Source organism: Salarias fasciatus, chromosome 14, assembly GCF_902148845.1.
Source record: "Salarias fasciatus chromosome 14, fSalaFa1.1, whole genome shotgun sequence".
In the NCBI taxonomy this organism is placed as follows: domain Eukaryota; kingdom Metazoa; phylum Chordata; class Actinopteri; order Blenniiformes; family Blenniidae; genus Salarias; species Salarias fasciatus.
This window is the reverse complement of record NC_043758.1, coordinates 40,618,795-40,629,721: the sequence shown is the minus strand read 5'-3', so window position 1 is coordinate 40,629,721 and position 10,927 is coordinate 40,618,795. Positions and strand designations below refer to the sequence as shown.

Here is a 10,927-nt window from a genome sequence, read left to right as displayed (position 1 = left end):
TGGCCAGGTCCTGGATCTGAGACACAGGGACAGAGACAGAGGGACAGAGAGAGAGAGAGAGAGACAGACAGAGACAGAGGGACAGAGAGAGAGACAGACAGAGAGAGAGAGAGAGACAGACAGAGACAGAGGGACAGAGACAGAGGGACAGAGAGAGAGAGAGAGAGACAGAGACAGAGAGAGACAGACAGACAGAGACAGAGGGACAGAGAGAGACAGAGACAGAGGGACAGAGAGAGAGACAGAGAGACAGAGACACGTTTTTAATGAAGGCAATTGGAGGCAGTTTATACTGAGTGTGTTGTGTGTGTGTGTGTGTGTGTGTGTCTCCACACACTGAACATGTTTCTCAGCTTTCAGTCCTTAAAAACTAACCAAACTCAGCACACCCCGCAGAGACGCCTTACGTTCAACAGAAATCTGAGGAACGTATGCTCAGATGAATTTTCTTCACTCTGATGAAATGCTCTGTTTCATATTATTACAAGAAAGAGAATTCTAGGTTGTTTATTTGTCCAAATTCCAGCCGTTTAGGATTTTGTTCGGATGAATTCGGCGAAATGTGAGCCAGGCTTCAGCAGGAGGAGTCAGAGAAGCAGAGAAGCAGGAGAGAATCAGAGCACACAGGGACCCCGGCGCCGCCCCGGCGCCGCCCCGGCGCCGCCCCGGCGCCGCCACGGGGCCCCCGCCCGGCACGGCGCTCAGCGCCGTGGCCGCGGCAGTCGGTCCCCCGACCCGGCAACCCGGCCTCCAGGCCCGGTCGGGCTGTGGCGGCGGGCGAGCATGGATCACGCCGCCGGCCGCCCCCGCCACTCCGACCGGCTCCCCGCCGACCCGCTCGGCAGCGGGACCGAGACGCGCCGTCTCACCCAGCGGTCCTACGGAGCGGGCCCGCCCCGGGCGTCGCACCGAGTCGGTTCCGGAGGTCCGGCGGCGGACCCCCGGGCCCCCCGGTGCGGCGCGGCACCCCAGCCGGCGAGCGCAGAGTTTCTCACAGCCTCCGGGGCCGGACCCAGATCGCGGGTCTGGGTCTGGGTCTGAACAGCCTGCACAGTGGGAACCAGGCTAGACTGACTTTCAACCTGCTGCTTCAGCTGCAGTTTGGAGACGAGCACCTAAGTTACTGGAGCACAGATGAAGAAACACAAACCTCATGGAAATCAGAAAAATAGAACAAAGTATTGAGTTCTACCATGCAGTTGTTGAAATACAAAATAAGGTAGCTGTGGATGTGTAGACATCCACATTCAAAATCTGAGGTCTCCTCACTTCAAGGACTGAAGAGCTTTGTGGCTCCAGCTGAGTTTTACTGGTTAAAATAGACGACCCTCAGAATGAGCGTTACACATGGAGGTCCCAGCCAGTGGTGGGGCAGAGGTCAGAGGTCAGATGATCTGAAGGCTCAGACCAGGTTTCAGGACTCTGAAGGAAACTGCGACTCAGCAGCTTCTGCTCATGTGAGAGGAAATGGTTTCACCCTCTGAACTCCCGTCCTTTCAAAAGTCATCAGTGGAACTGCAGTCCTGGACTCTGCATGAGGAAGACCATGAAGACTGGATGAAGGACAGTCTCCCATAAACCCAGACAGGACGAGGCTGACACTTCATCTCTGTAATCCACCACCAGGGGGAGAACAGGAGCAGGACATGATCCACCTCCTCACAGAGCCCCCACAGAGCCCCCACGGCCCCCACAGAGACCACAGAGCCCCCACAGAGACCACAGAGCCCCCACAGAGACTCCACAGCCCCCACAGAGACTCCACAGAGCCCCCACAGAGACCACAGAGCCCCCACAGACCCACAGCCCCCCTTCTCTGAGCTGCCAGTCCTCATGAGCGAATGACATGAAATTCAACCAACAGCCCAGCCAAGCATGGCAAAGCACCAGTACGTCAGGGACTGGGGGCGGGGCAATCGGCTGGGGGCGGGGCAAATGGCTGGGCACGGCGTTATCTACAACAATGGGCACGTTTACATGGACCACGTATAAGCGGATTGTACGTGGAGCGGATTGTAAAATGTGTCATGTAAACGACCGAGTGGATCCGCTTCACTCGGAGCGGATTGTAATTTGGAGCCGATTGTATGAGGTGGTCTACGCCGATCGACAATCCGCTCCGTGTCCCTTATAAACGAGCCTGACAGCGGAGCGGATTGAACTGGGGGAGTGTTTGTTCTGCGCATGCCTGCGACGTGCCAGTAAACGGGAAGCAGCACAGTCAAAAAACCAGCAGAGAACCCACGGTGGTGGAAAAACACTTTTTTAGTAAAAAACCCCGACAGAAAAAACATTGGAGAGGCGAGATGGAACCAAATCGCGCAACAGCGAGTTGTATAAAGAGCTCTATAGCAGAATACAAGCGATAGCCGGCTGGTGTTATGGATTAACTGGTTCCCGTGTTAACGAATGACGGCGGAGGTCTGTGTAAACACAGGCTGATTACAGCAGTTTTTAAAGTAAGACTCACAAAAGACTTTAAACGTATACACTCACTGTAACTGTCGATAACCGACGTTCGCCAGAACGACTACAAGTTTCAATCATGTATTGGTCACAAGTTAACACGGGCACCAGTTAATTCAAAACATCGGCATGCGGAGCAGAGCTCACACCGAGACGTGGCGCTCGGCGGCGGTGCTGCAGCCAGGGGAGCAGCGCTCCTTCAGCAGGTATCATGGAGATGTTGGGACATTATTTGAGCAGAGATCAGCAGATAAAAACTCTCTGCTCGGCGCTGAGGACTGCTGCTGCAGAGAGGAAGACCTGCAAGTTCCTGAGAGACTTTGTGCGCATGTCACAGGACGCTGGATAATCCGCTTCACCCAGGGTCCTTGTAAACGAGGATTCATGGTGGATCACTACATGAATACACTCCGTTTAATACGATTGTTTACAATCCGATTGAAAAAAACACCCATGTAGACTGGGCCAGTGAGGAAAACCATGAAGGCCATCAGGAGAACTGCAGCGGAGTCAGATTCTCAGCGGACACACTGCTGAGAGGACAGGTGTGGTTTGGTCAAGAGATGGAGAAGGTTCTGAGGAGGATCTCCACTGGGACCAGCTCAGACCGGGACCAGAACCAGACCAGACCACTTGATTCAGCATCCATGTTCACACATCTTTCCAAACGGCTGGTTTCAATCGGACTGAAAAAAAAAACATGTAAACTGGACCTGTCTGTCCCCTCCTCCAGCAGTGTCTCTGTCCCCTCCAGCAGTGTCTCTGTCCCCTCCAGCAGTGTCTCTGTCCCCTCCAGCAGTGTCTCTGTCCCCTCCAGCAGTGTCTCTGTCCCCTCCAGCAGTGTCTCTGTCCCCTCCAGCAGTGTCTCTGTCCCCTCCAGCAGTGTCTCTGTCCCCTCCTCCAGCAGTGTCTCTGTCCCCTCCAGCAGTGTCTCTGTCTCCTCCAGCAGTGTCTCTGTCCCCTCACCTTCCTCTTCTTGAAGGCCTGTCTTGCCAGGTGTCCCCTGCAGGCGGCCTGGAACATGGTGATGTTCCTCCTGGTCTGAACGTCCCGCTGCTCCTCCAGCCTGGACAGAGTCCCGGCCCTGAAGAAGACCTGCAGGGGGGACAGAGGGACAAACCGCTGAAGCGAGCAGGGCTCCATCTAAGAGACATTAACAGGCTGTCTCTGAAGACACCTCTGAGCTGTGTGTGTGTGTGTGTGTGTGCGCGCGCTCACCCTGCTCAGCCCCATGTGGTAGTTGCTCTTCTCCAGGTCCAGAGACTCCAGCAGCTCCTCCACAGCCTGAAACACACACACAGCTCAGACACACACCACTGACCGGACACACACACAGCTCAGACACACACCACTGACCGGACACACACACAGCTCAGACACACACCACTGACCGGACACACACACAGCTCAGACACACACCACTGACCGGACACACACACAGCTGCACACAGGAGGACGCCTCCGGAGACGGAGCCGCTCCGTGGACAGACTCGCGGGACTGCAGACAGACGGTGTTGCTAGCTCGCGATGCTGTCCGGACTACCACAGGTGATCACTCCGTGACAGGGAAGGCTCGCCGCTACGCTAGCGCTGGTGGACGGACGCCTCAGGCCCGCTCACACTGGCAGTACCCGGCGTGCTGAAGACGGGCCAGAGCGGCACCAGCAGGTCTTCACTCAGACCGCTGGTCCAGGCGAGAACGTCTTGAAGGCGTCCGGACAGCCCAACCCCGAGCTGGAGGGGGGGTTCTCAGGTGGAGGCTTCACTGTCCAGCCCCAGGCCATATTCTCAGTGTTATTTAACAGAAGAGAGTTCATTCAGCTCACTGCGGAATAATGACCGGAGCAGGAGGCACAGGGGGGCACACAGTGATGAAAGGTCAGATAAAGAATGAGTAATAGTGCAAGTCGTAGTCAGAATAATAGAAAACTAACAAAAATAGATCTAACTGCATGTGCCACAAAAATCTTCGAGTATAACAGGAACTATAATGTAAACTGTACAACATGTACAGCTGGCCTTCAGTGCAGCAGAATGAGGAGTGTAATGAAGTGTCCAAGGTTTCTTGTGGGGGTTAAAGTTAGAGATGTTCCGATACCAGTATATTATAAAATAATCCCCTGCCTCGCCTGCAGGACTGTCACATGATCATCACGGTGGTGAGGCCTGGCTCAGGTTAAACCCTCTAACATGAATCAATACAGCAAATTCAAGACATTTATTTTGAAATAGAACAGCACAAAAATCTAGAAATGTTTTTTTAATTAGGGTGCAAACACAGCATAGTAAAATGAACAGGGAGTTTAAAAAGAACAGTAAAAAAATAGTTCAACAGCAACTTAAAAGATTACTTTCCAAAACCAGCCTATGAAGTTACATTCAAAAAATAAAAATCCAAAGAGCAGAAGCTGCACTCTAAACAAAAAAATAGGCTTCTTTAACGGTGCTGTACGTCTGTCACCTGATCCTTCTTCTTCTTCTCAAGAACAGCAGCTGCAGCAGCGGCAAAGAACTGTCAGAGCTAACGACCAGCAGGTGGCGGTAGTGCAACCAACGAGATGCAAGCTGCCGTAAAACATGACAGAAGAAGAAGTGTCAGTGCTAACGGAGCTAACGGAGCTGACGGAGCTGACCAGTAAATAGATTACTAATTTAATTAATGACGTGGTCTCGGATCGGGGCCTGGACTCCAGGACTTCCCGATACCGATGCAGCATTTTCGGCAGCATCGGCGCAATTTCCGATACTGGTATCGGAATTGGAACATCTCTAGTTAAAGTGATGATGCTTACAGGACATTACAATGTCCAGGGTTCTAACTCAGAGGAGTTGTCCAGGCTGACAGCGGTGGACATGGAGGACCTGCTCTGTCCTGCACTGAGGACGTCCGGTGCAGTGGCTCAGAGCTGTGCCTCTTCCTGTCCCGCTCAGTGCTGCCTGGGGACAGCAGACAGCGGAGTAATGGACAGCAGAGGAACCACAGAGACATAAAAGGTCCTGATCAGAGGTCTGGACACTCCCAAGGACCTCAGTGTCCTCAGAAGGTCCTTCTGGTCCAGAGCGCTGGTGGTGTGGGACCAGTCCAGTTTATTGCTGAGGTGAACCCAGCGACTGGAACTGTCCACTGTCTCCATGTCCTCACCCTGGACGCCCCCGGTGGGGGTGGTCAGTGTGTTTATAAACCAGACGGCGTTGGACGGTATAAACTCCTCCCCCAGCAGCAGCCACTCACCAGCGCTGGTTTCTGTTTCTGAGTGGCGTGGGAGGGGGGCGGAGCCAAGCGTCTCTTCACTCACGCTCAGCGGTGCAGCGGCAGGAGACAGAGGAGGACCTGGTCTCCACCTGCTGCTGCTGCACGCATTACACTGATGGGTTAGCGCCTCCACCCCCCGCTGTGCTCATACCACCCAACCCACCCTGAGGCCCAGCAAGAGCCCTACGCCTCAGAGGCAGTCGCGGCCGGTGGCAGGAGCGCTTGTTTTGTCTGCCTACACTGCCAGCGGGGGGCGGTGCGGCGTTAATTCACTTCCGAATTGGCAGGAGCGCTCGTTTCCATACCCGCGCATTCCAGGCGGGCGGTGTTGAAGAAACCAGTTTATTAAAAACTAGAATTTGGCACTCAGAGAGCGCAGACCTCCGCCACGGGTCAAATCAGTCACCAACAACAATGACAACACCAGATATAAATATAACTAAGCAGATGTAAATAAAGCCTGTCATCAATTTAAGAACTGAGGCCCTCTGCTGGACAGATACAGTACTACACTAGTCAAATGAAAGTCGTCGCCCTAACGTAACTCAGCAATAAAAACAACAACACATTGACAGACATGCAGAGATGCATAACAAAGGAAACAAACAGTCCAACATCGGGTGGAATCATTTGCAGACAAAGCTCTGATCAAGTTTTGAAGAGAAGCCAACTTGGGGCGATTTTGTCGTGCTGCTGCGCGACTGTTCCGTCCGTGAAACAGGTCCGACTAGGAACTAAAACTAAAGTTCCGCTGGGCGGTACACCCTATCGGTCAATGACAGAGAATCCTTTAAAACATGGGCAGGGCAGAGGCGGGGGGGTGGGGGGGGGGGGGGGGGGGGGGGGGACATGCAGGCACCGCGCTGCTCCGCACCTTCCCACCCCTCAGTGCGACACCGCATGCAAGCACCATGCTGGACCGCGCCACACACTGCACGCCACTCCGCGCACCGCACGCCGCTCCGCACGCCGCTCCGCACGCCGCACCGCACGCTGCTCCGCGCACCGCACCGCACGCCGTACTGCTCCGCAGCGTTCCGCTCCGATCACTGTGAGGCAACACATTGAGATATGAACATGCAACAGACAGCTTTCTCCCAGACATTGCTTGTGTTGGGGAGAAATACAATGTTTTTTAGTATATCTGGTGTTGTTGTTGTTGTTGGTGACTGATTTGAGCTGTGGCGGAGGTCTGTGCTCTCTGAGTGCCACATTCTAGTTCTTTTTGTTCTGCTGCACAGTGACTCTACAGCTCCTCTAGTGGCTCTACAGAGGAGCTGCAGTCACTTCAGACCTGAACTGACTGACCGAACTGGCTCTGGAGCCACATGTGGCTCCACAGCTGCAGGTCGCCGGCCTCCGGCCTTAAAACTGTTTTTCTGAGCTGAAAGTGAGTGTGATCAGGAGGAGGGGGTTTAAAATAGAGCTGTTCCCTCCACTCCTCTGCCGAGCTGCTGCAGGGCTGCTGAACACATTAATCATGTGCTCAGGGACGTCCTCTACAGCGCAGCCTCCATACAAAGGAAACAGGAAGATAATGAGACAGGAGGACAGAAGTGGGAGAGAGAGCAGCAGAGGGAGGAGAGAGACTGTCCCTCCAGCTGTAATTAATCAGTACAGAGTCCGTATGCTGCCGGCCCGCACAATCAGAACTAATTACACCCAGCGGCAGTCCTGCAGAGGAGGGGGAGGGGCTCCGGCCTGCCTCCTCCACAGTAACTCCTACATCCCCGTCCTAGCTGCTGCTCAGAGCTGCTGCTCAGAGCGCCTCTCTTCAGGGCTGTGCTGCAGTGGAGCGTCGGGACGGCAGCACTCCACTTCATGACCGGGGATTGAACTCTGTGCCTCGTGTCAGAGGGTGAGACCGGTTCACAGACTCCTGCTGTTCTGGACCTCCAGCGTCACACACTCACTGAACCCCAACAGTTTACCCTAACCCTGACCTTTTCACCTCCAGGGTCACAACAGCTGGAAGCTAGCTCACAAAACTACAATGAACACAAGACCCCAGGTCCCGGGGGGCAGAGGGGGCCAGGGCCCACCAGGTCCCAGGGGGCAGAGGGGCCAGGGCCCACCAGGACCCGGGGGCAGAGGGGCCAGGGCCCACCAGGACCCGGGGGGCAGAGGGGCCAGGGCCCACCAGGGACCAGGGGGCAGCCCGCCCCGGTCCAGGTTCAGACTGCACTCTGAGGATGGTTGCTTAGCAACAGGATGCAGACCCACCCTCTTCTCATCCGTCACGATGTAGTGGCGGCCATGCTTCTTGGTCAGCTGTGGAGCCAGAACGTCGAAGCGTCGACGGAACTCCGAGAACACCATGTGGTCCGGATACCCTGCAGGAAGAGAACCAGTCAGAGGGTAAGACCTGGACCCAGCAGAGACCTGAACCCAGCAGAGACCTGGACCCAGCAGGGACCTGAACCCAGCAGAGACCTGGACCCAGCAGGGACCTGGACCCAGCAGGGACCTGGACCCAGCCCAGGCCTGGGTGAGGTGAGCCAGTCTGCTTTCAGAGGGCAGGTTAACAGAAATATACCCAGCGACAGGAGTTAGTTCTAAACTGAACCGTGCTTCTGGAGCCCACCCCACCCAGAGCAGGACCCACTATGTGTGATGTAGAACCTGCTCGTACTGGGAGCCTGGCCTGCAGGAGGCCCTGCGGTCCTGCGTTCACGTCAGACGCTCAGATATTGGTAAAAGCATGTGATCCGTGCTGGGATGTGTGAGCTGCTCCATCGGCTGGGCGCAGTACCGGAGACAGCAGTGACTCCTGTCCAGCGCCGAGGACGGTCCTGACAGACTGATCAGGAACAGCCGAGCTGGCAGCTGTCCAGAAGCAGATGGCGAGGGAGCGTCCACCTTACCTTGTCTGTAGATGCGCAGGGCGTCCAGCAGCTTGGACCCTCGGAGCTGAGCCCTCAACAGGCCCACGTCCAGAGTCATGAGCCCGGCGTCCGGACTCTCCCCGTGGGTCACTCGCAGGTCGCCGCCGGCCACCGGCTCGGCTTTGGGGAGCAGGCAGTGGACGAAGTGGACCTTGGAGCGACGCACCATGTCGATGAGGGCATCCTGAGAGCAGAGACGGTAGAGTCTGTCATCTACCGTCCTCCACTGCCCTCTACTGTCACTTATTGTCCTCTACTTCCATCTACTGTCCTCTATCTGCAGATGATATGTGTCAAACAAGTGATCGTTGCTCCAGGTTCCACACAGGCTGTTAAAAGATCAGTTCGGTTTAAACAGTTTTCACGTTGTTTATAGAAAGATGTATAACAATCTACTCACTCAGAAGGGTTTTCTGATCCGAAAAGTGTGTATTTTGCGACACCGGGCTGTGGTGGAGGAGAGGCTGAGGGACCAGGAGGAAATACTGGTCAAACTAATGAGTTTTGGGATGATTAAAGCCGTTCTGGGAGCCGGCGCCACACATGCCCCATTGGCTAACAGTATGTGGAGGTCTGCAGCTCCACTATGGATCTAACTTTCTCCCAGACCACTTTTCGGATCAGAAAACCCTTCTGAGTGAGTAGATTGTTATACATCTTTCTATAAACAACGTGAAAACTGTTTAAACCGAACTGATCCTCGAACAGCTGCTGGGATGTTCAGGGTGTCAGTAAAGTCCAGATGGGTCCCTCAGTGAACAGCGCTCTGGCTAGCTCAATGCTGACCGGGATTAGCATGGCACCATGGCTCGACTCTGGGCCGTGGCGGCCTTTAGGTTGAAGAAGCAGACCTGGGATCTGGACATTGGAGGTCAAGGGTCATGCTCAGGACCCCACAGTGACGACCTTTCAGCAGTGAGATGTCGCCCTCCAGTCAGCTCCTCAGAGCAGGTGAAAGCTGACAGAAGGACTTCTCCAGAGTGTGATCAGGTTATGGAGCTGTGCAGAAATGTGTTTCAATTTGAAGGAATCATTTAAGCTGCGCTTGTTCACGTCAGTTTATTAAAAGTGTGTTAAACATTTTGGAAGCTGGGTTGTCTGGAGGTTAAAGTCCCTTCACTGAGGTCTGTGGCCCCTGAGCTTCAACAGTCTGCTTTGGATCAATCGGTTCTCAAACAGAGGTTCACGAACCAGCTGTGGTACGCCAGCTCCCCCTAGTGGTACATGAATCATACATCATTTTGAAAATGAGATAGATATGAAAACACTTGGACTTGGTGGGTGTCCTCACTGGTCCTGTGGAGGACCTGGAGGGTCCAGGTCTTCATGTGCCTGCTTCACGTACCACCTGCAGTTTGACCTGGATACACAGACTCCTCTTCTTCACAGCAGCCACGCCCGTGGTGAAGGTCTTCCTCATGCTGGTGGCCCGGCGCAGGGCCAGCTGGGAGCTGCCCTCCAGGCCGGCGATGGATCCGGACAGCACCGTGGCCCCGCCGGCCCGGCCCAGGAACAGGCCGCTGATGTTCTTCCTGAGGGGCGGGGGGACAGAGACACTGTGGGTTCCAGACCACAGACCCTCAGCAGAAAGAGGAGCCACGCGACTGGGATCAAATGTGCTCTACACATTAAACTGACCATGACCAAGCGCGGTGGTGACGGGATATAACAGGATATAACAGGATATAACGGTTATAACGGGTTATAACAGGATATAACAGGTTATAACAGGATATAACGGGTTATAACAGGATATAACGGTTATAACAGGATATAACAGGTTATAACAGGTTATAACGGGTTATAACAGGATATAACTGGTTATAACAGGTTACAGTCAGTCCATCACTCAACCAGACTCTAGCTGTACAGCTCTTTACACATTACTAAAACAACATGACGTGCTCAACAGCATTAAAAACAAAAAAACATCAAAAAGATGACCTATTACAGGTTATAACAGGTTATAAACTCCATCTTTTCAACCTCAAACACTGTTTTAACTGTTTGTACTTGAAATGAGGTAAACAAAGCTGCAGAGGTTGTTTATTGAGTGTGTGTTTGTGTGTGTGAGAGAGAGTCTCACTTCTGGGAGTCCTGCAGCAGTGTGGCAGCATTCTGAGAAGCTGGGTTGTGCTTGGCATGGCTCAGCCAGCCCAGGGTGTCGTACTCCACCCAGTCCGTCCCGTGGCTGTGTCCCAGCAGGAAGAGGTGAGGCCGGTCCCCACGCAGCAGCAGGGAGGCCCCTGCAGGACACACACACACACACACACACACAGTGAGCCCTGCTGCAGGTCTGCTGGGCGTCCTGTGACGTGCTGAC

The 10,927-nt window shown here is 54.3% G+C and overlaps 1 protein-coding gene across 10 annotated transcripts in view; it reads right to left on the bottom strand.

Annotated features, from left to right (window-relative positions):
- The window catches only part of myo18ab (myosin XVIIIA b), a 100,202-nt gene that overhangs the window by 26,640 nt on the left and 62,635 nt on the right, over positions 1 to 10,927 (bottom strand). For all 10 annotated transcript variants that reach the window (XM_030108052.1, XM_030108051.1, XM_030108055.1 and 7 more), the window contains 7 exons: positions 10,691 to 10,850; positions 9,950 to 10,136; positions 8,584 to 8,788; positions 7,943 to 8,052; positions 3,685 to 3,750; positions 3,433 to 3,561; positions 1 to 16 (listed from right to left, as the gene is read on the bottom strand). The exon at positions 1 to 16 is cut by the window's left edge and continues 128 nt beyond it. In XM_030108052.1, coding sequence (XP_029963912.1) covers positions 1 to 16; positions 3,433 to 3,561; positions 3,685 to 3,750; positions 7,943 to 8,052; positions 8,584 to 8,788; positions 9,950 to 10,136; positions 10,691 to 10,850 — 873 coding nt within the window. The remainder of the gene's footprint in view (positions 17 to 3,432; positions 3,562 to 3,684; positions 3,751 to 7,942; positions 8,053 to 8,583; positions 8,789 to 9,949; positions 10,137 to 10,690; positions 10,851 to 10,927) is intronic.